The sequence below is a fragment of the Pteropus medius genome, unplaced genomic scaffold, assembly GCF_902729225.1.
Source record: "Pteropus medius unplaced genomic scaffold, Ma_sr-lr_union100, whole genome shotgun sequence".
NCBI lineage: Eukaryota > Metazoa > Chordata > Mammalia > Chiroptera > Pteropodidae > Pteropus > Pteropus medius.
Window position 1 is genome coordinate 6,307,939 of NW_024342471.1, and position 16,508 is coordinate 6,324,446.

Genomic DNA, 16,508 nt, shown 5'->3' on the forward strand with positions numbered 1-16,508 from the left:
TTAGTTTCATCATCTGTAAAGTGAGGAGGAAAAAAATCACTATTAGGTCTGTAATGAGATTAAACGAAAGGACATATTTAAAGTACCTTGTAGAGAGACCGGCACATCATTATTATTATTATGGAGCAATTGACAGGGAGTTAGGAGGCCTGAGTTCTATTCCCTTCACTAGGGCTCTGTTTCCATATTTGTAAAAAAAAAACCAAAACAAACAAAAACATACAGATTTGGCGGCCTGATCTCTCCTCTCTTCTCCACCCTTTCCTGGTCAGTGATCTGCATTCACTTCCTCAAACACGCTTCACACTCTCTTACTTCTGATGCACATGCTATTCCCTCTGCCTGGAATGCTCTTCCCATCCCCTGTGCCAGGGTAACTCCCATTTCCTCTTGGAAGTCTTTGCTGACCCCAACTAGAGTTGGTTAGACCCCACTGTTAGGCATTTCCAAAGCATCTTACATTTCCTCTATCATAGTACTGATTTTCTTTCATTACTATAGCATGTGGATATTTTTTATTTGGAAAAAACAAAAAAACAATCCAGATAAGAATACTTTGACCTATTTACTTCAACTGCGTTGTTTAAATAAAACAAAGCATTCCAAATAAACTTGAAGTAGTTGAAGTTCGCTTTTCTCTCTCCTCTTCCTTCACTCTCTCCCCAGAGGCAACCACGATCGTTGAATTCTGCGTGCCGCTTGTCAGTCTATATTTTTGAAATTTTAATACCTATATACCCATAAACATATAGAATATACTTTTGTGTGCTTATAATTAACACAAATTGTAATCTTTAAAAATATTTATCATCTTACAACTTTCTTTGATTCACTCAATAATAGGTTTTGGGGATATTTCTTTATTGATATAAATCTGAATTATTTATCACTCTAGTACTTTGTTATTAAAATATACCCCCATCTGATTCATCCATAACCCTACTAATGGACATTTAGATACTTTTAATATTTTCCACTATTATAAAGAATGTTGCAAAGAACATCCTTATACATATGATCTATGCACATATGTGAGTATTTCTTTAGGAAAGGTTGTCACCTTACACATTAGCAGCAAAATGATAGGTAGTCCATGGGATGTAGAGTTGTATTAGGAGAACCTATATGTGCAGTAGTGCAATTGGCAAATTGTAAGGTGTGTGCATTTTCAGCTTTACAAGATATTGCCAAATTGCCTTCCAAAGTGTGAGTGTGCCAGCAGCACATAAAGATTCTCGTTTTCCAACTTGCTCACACTTGGCATTGCGATGTTTTTATTTTTATCTAGCTGGATTTAAAATCATATGTTATAATTGTTTTGATTTATATATCTCAATTTGCTTATTGGCTATTCAAGTTTCTTCTGCCGAATGTTCCTCATGCATATCTTTTGCCCATTTTTCTTTTCTTTTGTAAGTTGGGGGGGAGTCTTTTTCTTAATTGTCTGTAGAAATTCCTTGAGTATTAGTCCTTTGTTATATATGTTACAAATATTTCCTCCTAGTCTGTAGCTTGTTTTTTAATCTAATTTACAATTTATTCTGTTATATGGCAGTTTAAATTTTGAGAGAGTCACAGATCAGTTTTTCTTCTTTATGAGTTGTGCTTTATTATTGCTTATCTAACTCCTTCCCCACCCTGAGAGCATAAAAATATTATATGTATGCACATATATTTCTAATAGTCTGAAATATTTGTTAGCCATATTTATTCTTTAATTAATTTGAATTAGGCATCTATTTTTCACTCCTATGGAAAGTCAGTTTCTTGGTGTCATTTACTGAGTCTTCCATCTTTTCCGCACTGATCTATGATGCCGCCTCTATTGTACATCAACACACACACACACACACACACACTCACACACACACAGTTTCTAAGATTCCCATTGTATTCCATTGATATTTGCCTCTCCTTGCATCATACTGGGACTTGATAGGCAGAGAAATATCTCCTGCCCCAACATATACACTTTCTTGTTTTGGTTTGACAAGGGCTCTCAAAAATCCTGACTGGATTTGGGAAAATACACATCTTTACGAGTCTTCCCATCCACGTATATTATCGTTCAATTTATTCAGGACTTCTTTAATGCCCTTCAGTATTTTGCAATTTTATCTATGAAAATATAAACACAGGGGCAGATGCTTGTTGGTTTTGTTCATTGCTGTATATCCTCAGAGTTCAGAATGGGACATGACAGAGAGTAGATGTTTCATAAGAATTTGTCATTTAATGAAATGTCTTGCATACGTTTTGTTAGACATATTCCTACATAACATATTTTTGTTGCTATAAAACAACAAAAAATTTTAAAAAAATGGTACACAGATCCTGCGGTAGTGCGGAAGTGAGGCGGGGAAGGACAGGGAGCCAGTACAGGGTGCAATGGCAAATAAGTTGCCACTTCAGGTTATACTCAAGAGACAGGATCAGATTTGTGTTTTAAAGAGCTCTTTGACTGCAGTAAAGAGAATAAACTGGAATAGATAGGGCAAGAGTGGTAACTAGTAGACTGCTCAGGTGGCTACTGTAGGCAGTCATCGAGGTGAGTCCTGGCATAGAGTTGGTGCCTAATAATTAGAATGTGACTAGGAGAGAACAGAAGTGACTGGCTGTGTCACCAACTCATCGACTGACCAGGTGACTTAGTGAGGGAAGAGAAAGGAAACTTAGAACCATTGCATTTACCAAAAGCTAGTAACTTTTCAGACTCAGCGCTCTTAGGTCAAGCGAAGTGCAGTTTGGAGGGGCGCTAGGCAGTGAATGCCCGAGGCAGGCAGCCAGTCTCTGGCCAGGAGTGCCCCAGGGTCGCGGAGGCGTGGAGCTGAGAAAGGTTCAAGGAGTAGAAAGGTCTGGGCGTGCAACGACTCCAGTGACTCGGATGTGTCTACGGCACCGAAAGGTGCTCTTGGCTCATCCAATCAGAGCGGGCGCCCTCTCCGTCTCCTTGGTAACAGGACGCACAGACTCGCGCGGGGCAAGGTGGCGGTTTGGCTCGGGCCCTGGGAATCGTGTCATGTCGCGACCAAAGGTAGGAGTGCTGCCAGGTTCAGACGCTTTCATCGACTCTAGAGGGAGGGAGGGAAGCCGCGGAGGGATTCAGGATCGTGGTGGTCCTCGCGGAGGGATTCCTTATAGAGTGGGAGAAAATTATGAACCCGGAGAAAAGACTAAAAGTTCTGGCATGCCGCGCGCCGACAGAGCCTCTGAACAAGTCAAAGGAACCAGACTCGCTGGCGGGAAATTTATAAAATTCTGGGATTCTACACCGGTTTCTGTGACCCCGGGGGAAGCACAGAATTTCACATTTTCTGATTTGGAAAAGCTCTTAAATATCTATTCATCCCGTCGCCCACTTGCCTACCTATTCATCGATTCATAATCCATCCAGCCAAAAAAAGCTAAGTAGTGCCTTTTCCCAGTCGAGCCCAGTACTGGCCGGGGACACAGAAGTGAATCAGGCAAGCCTCAACCCTCTAGCAGTGCAGAGGCCGTCTCCCCCATTTTAAGAGTAGGGAAAATGAGACCCAAAGAAGGGAAACGAATTACTCTAGAATCCACTTTCCTCACCCCCAACCCGTTTCTTACCCCATATTCCAACTCTCATGCATGGCACCCCTGTTTCTTTAATTCTCTCTCGCAACGAAAAAGGAGTGAGTACATTGGGCCTACCCAGATAATCCAGAATAATCTCTATTTTAAAGTCACTTGATTAGCAACCTTAATTCCACCTGCAGCCTTAATTTCCCTTTGTCATATAATGTAACATATTAGGTCCTGGGGATTAGGACATGCTTACCTCATACTATCATCAATTAAAAATGAAATTTAAAAAGTAGCATATACAATATCACAAAGTCAAATATCTATGAAAAAATTAATTAAAAACATTCAAGATACTGAAAACTAGAAAACATTGTAGAAAGAAATTAAAGAAGACTTAAATTAATGGAGAGAGACAGTATTCATGGATTACAAGAATCAATATTTTATAATGTCACTTCTTCCCAAAATGGTCTATAGATTTAATGCAATTCCAATCAAAATCCCAATATGCTTTTTTTATAGCAATAAGCAAACTGTTTCTAAAATGTATATAGAGTGCAAAGGACTCCAAATTGCAAAGACAAGCTTGAAAAAAAAACAAAGTTGGAGGACATGCTACCTGATTTTAAGATTTACTAGAAAGCTACAGCAATGAAGACTGGTAGGGACATAAGTATAGACAAATAAGTAAATAGAACAAAATAGAGTTTAGAGACTGACCCACATATACAGTCAATTGAATTTTGACGGAAGTGCCAGTGCAATTCAGTGAGGAAAAGCTTTTCAACCAAAGACTTTGGAGCAACTAGATAAACATATGAAAAATGGAATCGAAAACATGAGGGAATGTAAACGGTAAAATAAAAAAAGATTGGGACATATGGTTTACTGTAACACTCAAAATCTCTCCCCCCTCCAAAAACAAAAAAAAGATTATGTCACTTAACTAGTGCTGGGGAAGTTGTGTGTGTGAGGGGGCTTGAATGGATTAATGGGATAAAATTTCACTTGCTTTTGTGGGCGAGCTTACTTTTGCCTGTTTGTAAAGCAGTATCTTCTATTCCCCCTCCACCACTCTTTGAGGGATAGGATGGTATGATAGGCAGAATTCTAGATGGCCCTCAAGATTCCTATCCCTAGTGTGCACACCTAGTATAATTCCTTTTCCTTAAGTGTGGGTGGAGCCTGTGAATTTGATGGGATAGTTACTACCATAATTACGATAGATTGTTTAAGACTCCATTGTGGCTGAGTTGTAGAGAGGAGGGTTGGAAGTCAGACGAAATGTTCCTTCTGGCCTGGAAGAAAGCAAATTTTCAGTACTCTCTAGGAGCAGAAAGCAGTCCCCAGCCAATGGCTGGCAAGTAAATAGAGACCTCAATCCTACAACCCCAAGTAACTGAATGCTGCCAAACAATCTGGATGACCTTGGAAGAGGACTCTAAGCCCTGGATGAGAACAATAACCCAGGCCATCACCTTGATTGTAGCTTTGTGAGACCTGAGCAGAGGATCCAGCTAAGCCATGTCCAAACTCCTGGCCCATGGAAACTGTGAGATACAAATTTTCACTGTTAAAAGCCATTAAGTTTGTAGTAATTTGTCATGCAGTAATAGAAAGCTAATGCTGATGGCAGGTCTGTCTAGCTGCAGAGGTCATCTTGCACAAGACCAGTTCTGATTTCTTTTTTCATACCTGCCATTAAGGATCAGTCTTACCAGGGCTGAGGGCCAAGCTGTTTTAGATATGGTAGAAGCAGAAAAAAAACAACCACCCTTTGAGGATTTGAAAGGTCCAATTTGGGTGGAATAAATTGACTTTGTTCTGAGTCTTTGACTTAGCCTCCTCCTGGATCATGGATCTAATCAAACATTCAAGGTTAGAGTAGAGGGTCCAGATCCTTCTCACAGAGCCTGGCGAGCTCAGCCCTCAAAACTGAGGTTCAGGATTGGACCCTTGGAGCGTTGAAAACTAGATATTCATTCTACTGGTCATGCCTGTGGAGCAAGCCTATAGTGGGGTGGGCCTTGGATACTTGGGGGTTCACTCCAAGGACCAAGTTGCTGAGCTCAGAGAGACCAATGAGAACTTGGCCAGGCTGGGCCTTCCTGTCTCAGGATCAATGCAATGTCAAGTCTGATGGTTTGAGCATTTAAATATCTGCAGTAAGTTGACCTGGTAATACAAGGCGGATATGCAACATCAGTTACATCACTTTCCTTTTTTCACTGCAGATCCAAAATTACAAGGGCCATGGATTATCAAAGGGAAAAGAGCGGTGAGTGGTCCCACCCAAACCAATAACACAGAAATAACTTCCATCCATCCTTCCTTCCTTCCTTCCTTCCTTCCTTCCTTCCTTCCTTCCTTCCTTCCTTCTTCCTTCCTTCCTTCCTTCCTTTATTTCTTCCTTCCTTCCCTTCATCCATCCCTCTCTCCCCCTCTTTTTAATAATCAGGATGATAATAATAATAATAATTATTATAAATAATTATTGAGCATTTACCATGTGCCAAGCCCTGGGCTAGTCACTTTACCTGTATTATCTCATTGAATCCTTACCGCAGTCCTTTGAAGTAGATGCTATTATTGTGTCCATTTTACAGATGGGGCAACTGAAGCTCAGAGAGGCTAACTAACTTGCTCAAGACCATAGGATCAATTAGTAGCAGAGCTTGTTGGACTCCAGGGCCCATATTTTATCTAACTATGCTCTCCTGCCTCCTTCAACAACCAAGTGAAGTTGACTTGCTAACTCAAATGTCAACTCCATCCTGATTCACTGCTTCATCCTGCATCAATAACCAGCACCTCTTCAGACTTCCTAAACAGAATCCACTTGCACAAAGCAGGAGTGAGCAAAGGAGACTTCACTGAAAATTTTTGTGGGAGTTACAAGAGGTAGTTTACTTTATACACACCATGGCGAATATTTTAGATATTTCAATTCTCTATTTCATTAGATATTTCTGTTCTCTCTTCAAGTCCCTCCTGGCTATACCACCACTAGGGAGGGCATGTGTGGTCTTCTATCATGCAGCACCCATCTTCTTTGCATTCTTTCTCTTCATACTGACTCTATCCCATCAATTTCAAATCGCTTACTCTTTTATGGAGCGAAGTTCAGCTCTGTTCCAGATCCTAGCCCTAAACTTGCACAAACCTACTCCTACCCCAACAAAACAAAGAGCATTTTAGTTAACAGGTGGGACAGGACCCACCCGTCTGTTTTATTAGGGTTGATATCAATTAGAAATGTGTTTAGCTACAAGTAACAGGAAACCCAACTAATAGCTGGTTTTAAAAATTGGTTTTCTTTATGTAACAAAGAATCTGGAGGGCTGGTGCAGTGGTTCAGTGGTGTCAGAGCTGGTGCCTCTGTGATCGTCTTGACCTTTTCTTTATGGACACCAAGTGGCTGCTTCAGCTCTAGCCTTCACTGGAGAAGGAAAACTCAGTTCTCTCTCTCTCTTTCTCTCTCTCTCTCTCATCTAAAGGACAAAAACTTCCAGGAACCCAGCCTCTTTAGCGATCTTATGCTTTTATCTCATTGACAAGAATTATGTCACATGGACACCCCTAGCTGCATGAGTGACTAGGAATACAAGTTACATAAGTGACATTATACTGTTATTTTTCTGCACCCTGTTTTTATCGCACACAATCATATTTTCAGTATTTATCATGTTGGTGCATGTAGCTCTGGATAAATTTAATCACTATGTGTGTTCCACTGTATACTGCAAATTATTGATCTATCTTCCTATGGAAAGGCACTTAGGTTGTATCTTAGTATTAGTTTCCTCCGGAAGCTGACCCCGAGACAAGGATGTGAGGGCAAGTTGTTATTTAGAAGGTAATACCAGTAAGCATTGTCAGGGAAGTGGGAAAGTGAGACAGCTAAGGGAAGGAAAACAAAAAAAGATGCACTATTGGTAGGTTATTGCTGGGTAAGTGGGGTTTAATCCCACTGGAGATTCCTAGGATATCGCATAAAATGCACCTCAGTCTTAACCCAATTGAGTGATGAAAGAGCTGGAGAGTTTATCCATCAACTCATTGGTTATATGCTGTTGGGGAGGGCAGTTAATTCCCTGGTATTTCGGATGCTCCAAGCACTGGCTGGCACACTCTGGGAGCCAGAAAAGCCCTCAGGCAAAGAGCTGCAGGTGCTGGCAGTGGAAAGCTCTCTGATTGCATGCACAGGAGTAGTGAATGCCCAAAGGATGAGGGCAGATCACCAACAGTGCGTGCTGCAGGTTAGTTCCATAAAAAAAATATTAACAGTTACAAATGAACATCCTTGTACATATATATTGCCTAGTACGCATTAGGGTATCCATCTAGGGTGTAGAGTCAGGATGGAATTGCTGGGTGCAGAGTATGTGCATGCTTAGCTGTACTAAATACTGCCATGTGGCTCTCCACACTGCCTTCACCAGCAGAGGAGGAATTTCCATTTTAGCGCAATGTTGCCAAAACTTGGACTTTGAGATTTTTGCCAGTCTAATGTGTATGAAATAGGATCTGATGGTTTTAATATGCCATATTGCTCTCTAAAAGTTTACCCAATTTATACTTCCATCAGCATTGTAGGATAATTATCAATCCTCCACATTCTTACAAACACTTGGTATTTGTCTGATTTTAAACATTTTACTTTTACATCTGGGATCTACGAGGCAGAAAAGAAATGCAGAGAATTCACCGCCATGCTCTTCCTTGGGTCCTGAAGTCTCTCTCCGGTCTGCCTTGTTCTGTCCACCTTATAGAGTCTTCTTTTGTTTGTTTTATATAATGTTTCGGGTTTTAGTTGTACTTGTAGGAAAAATCGGGAAAAGTACATCTGCTTCACCATCCCTAACGAGTGCCAGAGAAAGGGATTTGCAAGTACTTATCATTAAATATAAGGATTAGGCAAGGCAGCCAGATCATGCCTGGCACATAGTAGGCACTGAATACAATGACTGCTGTTATTTTTCAATGATCCAAAGATTTTATAATTCTCAATTTGATTATTTTAAGTGTTGCCTGCTATGATGCTAAGTTCTGATATTCAGTAATTCTACTTCTTGGCATTTCCAAGTATGGAACTTGGCTCTTTTTCCTTCTCCATTTTTTCTGTCCTTGAACCATCCTAGTAAATAGTTTATCCTCAGCAAGCATTCTGTTGCCTTGTGTTTCAGAGAACAGAGAGCATCGATCCGGTTCAAGACTACTCTTATGAATACTCTCATGGATGTCCTTCGCCACAGGCCAGGATGGGTGGAAGTAAAGGAGTAAGACACCACCTCCACCCCCTCATCCCTCCTTCCCTTTGTCTCACAGGTCCTTGTTTCCTTTCATTTTTCTCTCAGTTCCCCTGGGTGGCTACTGGGATTTGTCCCAATTTGGCTGTGACAGGGGCCAACAGTTATTTAGTACTCACAACGTGTCAGGCACATCATTGATGCCACCTCTGTCTTATTTAAGCCTTACAACCATCTAGCAAGATACGATTATGTTCAGAGGTATTAAGCCAATACAGAGGTATTAAGGTCACACAGCACGTAAGTGGGATTCAAACCCAGTTTAGTTTGACACTTCCACAGAGTCGCAGGCTCATCTACATTCTATGTCTCTCTGTAGAAACAAGGAATGCAGCCATTATAGACCAGCTGGCTTGAATCCTCCGGTGATGGCAGGTCCAGGTGAAGGGCTGCTCTTTCCTGGCCACTTACTAGTTCTGTGACCTTGAACAAGTTATTTAACCCTTGAGCCAACACTTTTTCTTCTATGCCAGGCCCTGGAGATACTGAGATGAACAAGCTTACAATGCCTGGCACATAGTAGATGCTAATATTAGTTACTAGGGTTAAGGTTTAGATGCATGTTACAGAGACTCCAAGTAAAAGAGGCTTTGACACACTAGAAGTTTACTTACTTCTCCCATTGAAGTCAAGATGTAGGCTGTTCAGAGATGGTATGGAAATGTGGGACTCATCTGCTTCTGTCTTTCCACGCTGCTATCCCTTGAGTGAGGCCTTCGTTCCCATGGCCTGAGGTGAAGCTCCAGCCTTACATGCACACTCCAAGAACAGTAGCTAGGAAGTGGCAAGAAAAGGCATGCTCTGCCCTTGAAAGACATAACCCGGAAGTCCCTCCCATTTCACTGGCCAGAACTTATCCATGTGGCCACACCTAGCTATAAGGGGATCTGGAAAATGTAGTCTTTATTCTAGAAAATGTGGAAATTTTCTCAGGTAAATGTTGGGAAATCTATTATTGTATAAAAAGAGAAGGATGGGTATGAGGGGTGAGGGCAACCAGCTTCCCTGTTATGATGCTCAGTAAATATTGGTTGCATAACAATAGCTAAGGCAGCTAGACAATCTTCAGTAAGACATCTTTAACATGAATGACATCTGAATCATCCAGCAAACCTTCCAGAGGGGTGCTATTATCGTCCCCATTTTACTGATGAGAAAACTGGACACAAAAGAGTAAAACATGCCATGTTTGAGGTCACTCAGCTTGTAAGGGCTTGGGCTAGGATTTGCACCTAGTCTGTCTGTCTGCAGAGTCCCAGGGTCATCTCTGCCCTATTTTAGCAGCCTCTCAATGAATGAAGGAACAAATGAGCCAGTGGATGAATACATGATTCCCACTGCCTGGTGTAAAGTAGGATGTGGAGAGAGGGGTTGGGGATGAATTAGAGGAGAGTGAAGTGACTAGCAGGTGAAGGTAGCGTATAGGAAAGGGCTCTGTCCTGACCTGCTGTGTGACCTAAGGCCACCCCCTGCTTCTCCTCAGCCTTGCTCTATGGTCAGGTGGAAGAGGGTCTGAGTGTCTGGTGCTGATGGTATGGTAGTCCATGAAGAAGTGTGCTCCATGCCTGATCCCAGATTGCCTCAAGAGTCTTCAAATCAGAAAGGATCAGAGGCCAGGACCTTTATACCAGACATGGCTCCATGAACACGAGACTTCATCTCTTAGGACCTTACCTGAAGTCTAATAGGTAGAATGAGGTCTCGGTTCAGACCATCAGCCTGTCAAGAGTTTGGAACAGATGTGGCCAGAGCTATCTCTTCTCTTGCTTCCCACTAAGAAAGCTGACGTGACGCCTGGAACAGCAGCAACCATCTTGTGATCTGTAGGTGATGAGCATGAGGACAAGTTAAGGATGACAGAATGGGGAGGTAGAAGGAACTTGGATCCCTACTGCCCTTGTCGATCAGTTTAATGTCTTTCTGGGTAATTTAAGAGCAACTTGACTATGATAATCAAGAAGCTGGTGTGCAAATAACTGAACTTTCAAAATCAGAAAAGGAGTCAAAATCTGCACCACAGTCTATAAGGCCCTGCTTTATTGGGCCCTACCATACCCTTTAGCATCACCCCTGATCTCTCTCCTTCCACTCTGGATTTTCTTCACATCCTTGAATATGCCTGTTCCAACCTCAGGACTCACTGCCTGCCCTTCCTTCTCCTAGAACCCTCTCCCCACTGCTCTTGACCTGGCTGCTGCTCCCTACCCTTCAGACTTCAGTTGAAATATCACCTCCACAGAGGGGCCTCCACCCAACATAGGTCCCTCAGCTACCCTGCCTCATGGCCTTCTTCTGAATTACTTGTGGCACATTTCACAATTCCTCATTATAGAGTTATTTGTTTCCTTGATTATTAATCTTCACCAGAGTATTGTATAGACCACCTGGCCAGTTTTGGTTCCTCCTATATCCTTGTACCCAACAATGCACCCAACATTGTCTCTGACACTAAGACAACCTCAACACATATATGTTGGGCAAGTGAATGGATAATACATTATTTATTCATTTATCCATTATTTACTCATTCATCTGAAACAAAAGATTGTTGAAAAAGCAAGTTGTGAAAGGAAACAATCAGAAGTGGTTCTAACTACAGAACTTGAATTCTGGAGCCTGATGGTCTGAGTTCAAATCCTGCCTCTGCCATTTACTAGCTATATAAACTTGGGTGAGTTCCTTAATGTCTCTCTGACTAAGTTTCCTCATCTGTAAAATGGGCTTAATAACAGAACCTAACACACTTAGGACTGCTATGAGAATCAATAAGTTAATACTTGTAAAGTATTTAGAACAGTCTCTAGCACATGGTAAGCAATAAATGTTAGCTATTAGAAAGTTTAAAAGCATGCCAAATAATGTCATGTTCTATATATGGATATACACATATAACATGTATACATAGGTAGGCTATAAAAACACTCACAGAAACGATACACACCAAATTCAGGCTAATGACCTGGGAAAGGAGAGGTAATAGAATCAGGCAGGAATATACATGAGGCTTCAGTTACATCTGTAATTTTTTACTTAAAAAAATTAGAAGCAGTCATAGTGACATTGTTTTATTTCTTGCCACATCTTTTTCAACCACCTCTTCTCTACACCTCAGCTCTGATATTGGATTTGGTAGATGGGTCTGGTTTCCTATCCCCCTCTCCTTGGCATGGTGGTGAAGTAGTCAGGCCTGGGTGTGAATCCTGGTGCTGCTATGTCCTAGGTGAACAAGGCTGACCTCGTCATAGGGCTCCAGGCATGATCATAGTCACTTTCAGGGCTGCTCTGAGGATTCAGTGCGAGGAGGGCCTTTTGAACCATGTTACCCAATTCTACTGCTTGGTAATGTGGGCTGGGAAGCGGGGTGGCAGCTCTGATGATTCCAGGACCCAGGCAGGTAACACGATCAGATGAGGTTGACATGGGCTGTAGAGAGTGGTAGGGACTGTGATCTGGAGAGAGTGTTTCCCTGTCTGATGTAGTGGCCGCTCCTCAGTCTTGCCAATAGGTGCCAGGTGGCATCTGGGCTCAGTTGAAGCCAGCAGTCCGGAGTTTTGTGTGATCATATCTCTAGTTTTCACTCTGGCCTAACAAAGCAAGTTGTGGTCAGCAACCGCCCATAGCCACCTCCTTGAGACTCCTGATAAACACACTGCTACTTACCCCTCAGCTGTACCTCCCTCGGCCCCAGACCCCCGGCAGGTCTGAGGTCTCTGGTCATGACCTTTGTCTCACCTCACCCCCAGTGAAGGAGAGTGGGATTTCTACTGGTGTGACGTCAGCTGGCTCCGGGAGAACTTCGACCACACCTATATGGACGAGCACGTGCGGATCAGTCACTTCCGAAACCACTATGAGGTGAGCAGGGTGGGCCGAGAGGACTGAGTCAGCCAACTCATGTTACTGGGTGTGGCGATGAACAGGAACTAGTTTGGGTTACAAGGACTAGAATGAAAAGTGTAAGGGAATTTGGAGCACATGCCAGATGGGGACTATGTGCATTAGATATATGATGAGCTAACTAACTAGTAAGAGGGAGCAAGGGTCCAAGACCTCAGGAACAGGCCGTCTTGGGGTAGAGACGGAGGTCACGGGCTGGTTGGTGTTTCCGCACTAGAGATGTGAGGGGCAGGCAGGCTTGGGAGTCCGAGGGCCAAAGGAGCAGGATGCTTGAGTGATTATGGTCATTTTAGGGCAGAGACAAGTTAAGCAGTTTGGAGTCTAGAGATGGGGGAGGGAGGTCCAGTGGGAACCAGACCACAAAGGTGAGACTGGAGGAGCCAGTGATGGGAGATTTTAAAAAGTAAGTGCAGCTTAGTCATTAGAAGCTGTGCTGCCATCAACTGGTAGCTCTGGGCAACAGACTTAACCTTTCTAAGCCTCGGTTTCCTCACCTGTAAAATGGGGATAATTATAGAATAGCAGGCTCTCAGTTAAAGTTATTCTTACTGTTATTATTATTTTGTGAGCCAGAGTATGGAGGCTGTAGGAGCAGTTGAGATGGTTGGGGTTGAGAGGGCAGGTATAGGGGGTGAAGTAGGGCAGTGGGCACAGGGCAGTGGGCACAAGCGCTATCGGCCTCCCCGCCCATCCTGCTACCCAGCTGACCCGCAAGAACTACATGGTGAAGAACCTGAAGCGTTTCCGGAAACAGCTGGAGCGTGAGGCAGGAAAGCTGGAGGCAGCCAAGTGCGACTTCTTTCCCAAAACCTTTGAGATGCCCTGCGAGTACCACCTATTTGTGGAGGAATTTCGCAAAAACCCGGGAATCACCTGGATCATGAAGCCTGTGAGTGCCCAGTGCCTGAGGACTTGGGGGAGGGGACATCCCAGGCACCAGAGCAGGGATCCTTTTTCATGCATCTCGGGACGGGATCTTGCCTGGGGATTCAGCTTTAGAGGAACCATCTGCCTCCCTAAAAGGGCCAACTTTATCTCTTCCTTAGAGCAGGGTATGGACCCAGCAGCTTTGACGGCTAGTACATAGTAGGTGCTCAATAAGTGTTTACTAGATGAACCAGTGATCCTCAGGACACCAGGGTAGAGAATCCAGAGGATCGCTGGAGCTCAGGCCTGTCTTCCTTACATAAAAGAAAACCATGGCCAGGCATGAGAAGTGCTATACTTGCATTGCCCCAGGTCTCATGATGGTCCTTGGGAGGGGCTACTACCAGCCCCGTTGTAAAGATAAGGAGCCTAAGACCTATTTATTTAAGCTTTCCACCAATACTTATTGAGCACTTGCCATGTGCCAGGCACAGAAAAGCCTGAGCCAGAATTTACCCAGGCCTCCTGATATCCTCCTCTTGGTGAGCGAAGGCTGGCATCCCTTTCCCAGGAGCCACAGTGTGCAGGGCTCGGAAGCTGGAGCAGAAGGGCTTAGGCAGATGAGCACTGCAACCCACCTGCGAATTCCAGCTCCCTGCAGGCATTATCCTCTCAGACAAATGGTAATTTGTGCTAATTGGGAACGAGCAATTGCATATTAAGTTGATTCCTTTCCCAGCCCACGGCCTTTACAGCTGTAATTAAGAGGAGGAATCTTTGCTCTGTGTGTGTGTGTGTGTGCGTGCGTGCGTGCACACACACATGCATACACACACACATAAATAGCTGAGGCACACTATCTGCGGGATGGGATGTGGAGAGTGGGTGCTTGTAGTCAGACTAGCTGGGTTCTAACTCTGTATCTGCCATTTCTGAGCTGTTTAACCCTGAGTAGGTCATTCAATCCCTTTCAGTCCATTTCCTCATCCATAAAATAGAATTAATGAGTCCACCATTGCTGCTAGTTCACAGAGGACACTCTGAGTCATGAGCCTGTAGAGAAGTAATTCCCAAACTTGAGAGCGCATTAGAATTTTCTGGAGAGCTTATTAAGGCACCCCACCTTCATAGTGTCTAATTCAATAGGCTTGGTGTGGGGTGAAACTTTGCTATCACTCTCAGGGGATAGAAGAACAAACCCTTGGGCTGGAAATTTAGAAGTCCGGCCTAGAGATAAATTGCACACATCCAAACTTTTTTCCATCTAAGCATTTCCCCCTCCCACCAGCTCAGGCCCCTGGGTTCACAGGAAGGTGGACAGGACCCAGATGGTGGGGAACACACTTGCTCCTCCAGCCCCTCTCTTGCGGCAGGGAGGCAGGTGCTGGCGGTCAGGGCCCTGGCCTGTCTGTCAGTCTCTCTGTGTCTGCAGAGCTGGTCTAACACTTCACTCAGGGCTGTGAGTGTCCTGGGCAACCTGGACTGTTCTCAGCATTGGGGACCTCTGTCCAAACTGCAGGATGGAAAGAACAGCATCTTAACATTTTGTTTCGTGCATTTACCCCAATCAGAGCTCCTCACACTTTTTCACTGAAATCTCCTAAGAGTTGGGAATCTTTGGGCAGCAAATAACAGAAACCCCAACTAATAGTAGCTCAAACAAGAAGGCAGAGGTTCTGAACTGTTCTCATGCTTTGGGCTTCTTTAGCATCTGGTGAAATGTGCAGACCCTGTCACAGAATAGTGTTTTAAAAAGCATATGATAAATGTATTTGATTATAAAATAAAGCAACTATATTGAAAACAGTTATCAAACTGTTAGTCTGGGTCCTCTGAGAAACAGATGCCAAGACGACATTCAACACACAGAATTTTGCCTGTGAGAGAATAGGAGGAAGGAGCCAGGAGAGCTGTCAGACCCCAGTGAGGGAAGGAAGGTGGGTGGAAGCTCCTAGCCTGCCATGCAAGCCTAAGCGATGATCAGCAAGGCTGATGAGAGGCCTCAAGTCAAAGTCACTATTCGAGGAGTCCCCTGTCTCCCAGGAGTGGGCCAGCCTTCATGTCCCTGCAGTCCTCAGCTGTTGGCTGGCACCTGAGGCCTGGCAAGCACAGCATGGATTTTAGCAGCAGCCTGGGCTCTCGGTCAGTCACGCTCCTGCAGTTAGAGACCTGTAGTACATTCTCACGACCACCACACAAACTATTAAACATTCTTTATGCTGAAGTAATATAGGTGTTTTTCATTAACAATTAAAGAGAATCTAACAGCAGGCCCAATAGTTACCATAATTTTAAAGTCATCATGAGCATAAATGATATTTGAGATACCTGCAACAATTATAATGCAATATGTAAAAATAACTGCAATTTCTTTTGAGAACAAAGTCACAGGCATGGCCAGTACTACTATGATCTGTTGCCTGATAAAAGGAAACACGAAAATCTGGTTAGGGGTTAATGAAAATAAAGATGAAAATTTTTTGCTTGTTCGAGTTTACAGGCCCTGGGGAATTCCCTTTAATAATGAAAGGTCGACCTTAGGGATGGTTTGTTGGGTGGCTCAACCATCATCATCAATTCCCACCCCAGTGGGCTGGCTGCTCCTCTCAGTCACAACATGGCTGCTGCCACTCTAGCTTCGCCTCCTCATACCTCTACCTGCCACAAGAATAAAGGAACACCTTGGTCTTGTGTCCCTTTTGAAAAAGACACAAACTTCCCAGAAGTCCCTGAAGCAGATGTCCCTTGGCATTCTGCTGGCCCATGCCTGAACCAATGGCAGTGGCGTGGGACCACCGTGAGGGCTCAGACCTCCTCAGAGGGCAGAGACACTGGGAAGAGGTGATCCAAATGGGATTCTGTAGGGAAAAAGAAAATGGTTGCTGG

General features: G+C 43.6%; 1 protein-coding gene across 1 annotated transcript in view; it reads left to right on the forward strand.

The window, feature by feature from the left end:
* The first annotated feature begins 2,970 nt into the window (after positions 1-2,970).
* The window catches only part of TTLL9 (tubulin tyrosine ligase like 9), a 34,709-nt gene continuing 21,171 nt past the window's right edge, over positions 2,971-16,508 (forward strand). The window contains exons 1-5 of the mRNA XM_039864037.1: positions 2,971-3,034; positions 5,784-5,827; positions 8,736-8,828; positions 12,602-12,713; positions 13,459-13,644. Coding sequence (XP_039719971.1) covers positions 3,020-3,034; positions 5,784-5,827; positions 8,736-8,828; positions 12,602-12,713; positions 13,459-13,644 — 450 coding nt within the window. The 5' untranslated portion in view covers positions 2,971-3,019. The remainder of the gene's footprint in view (positions 3,035-5,783; positions 5,828-8,735; positions 8,829-12,601; positions 12,714-13,458; positions 13,645-16,508) is intronic.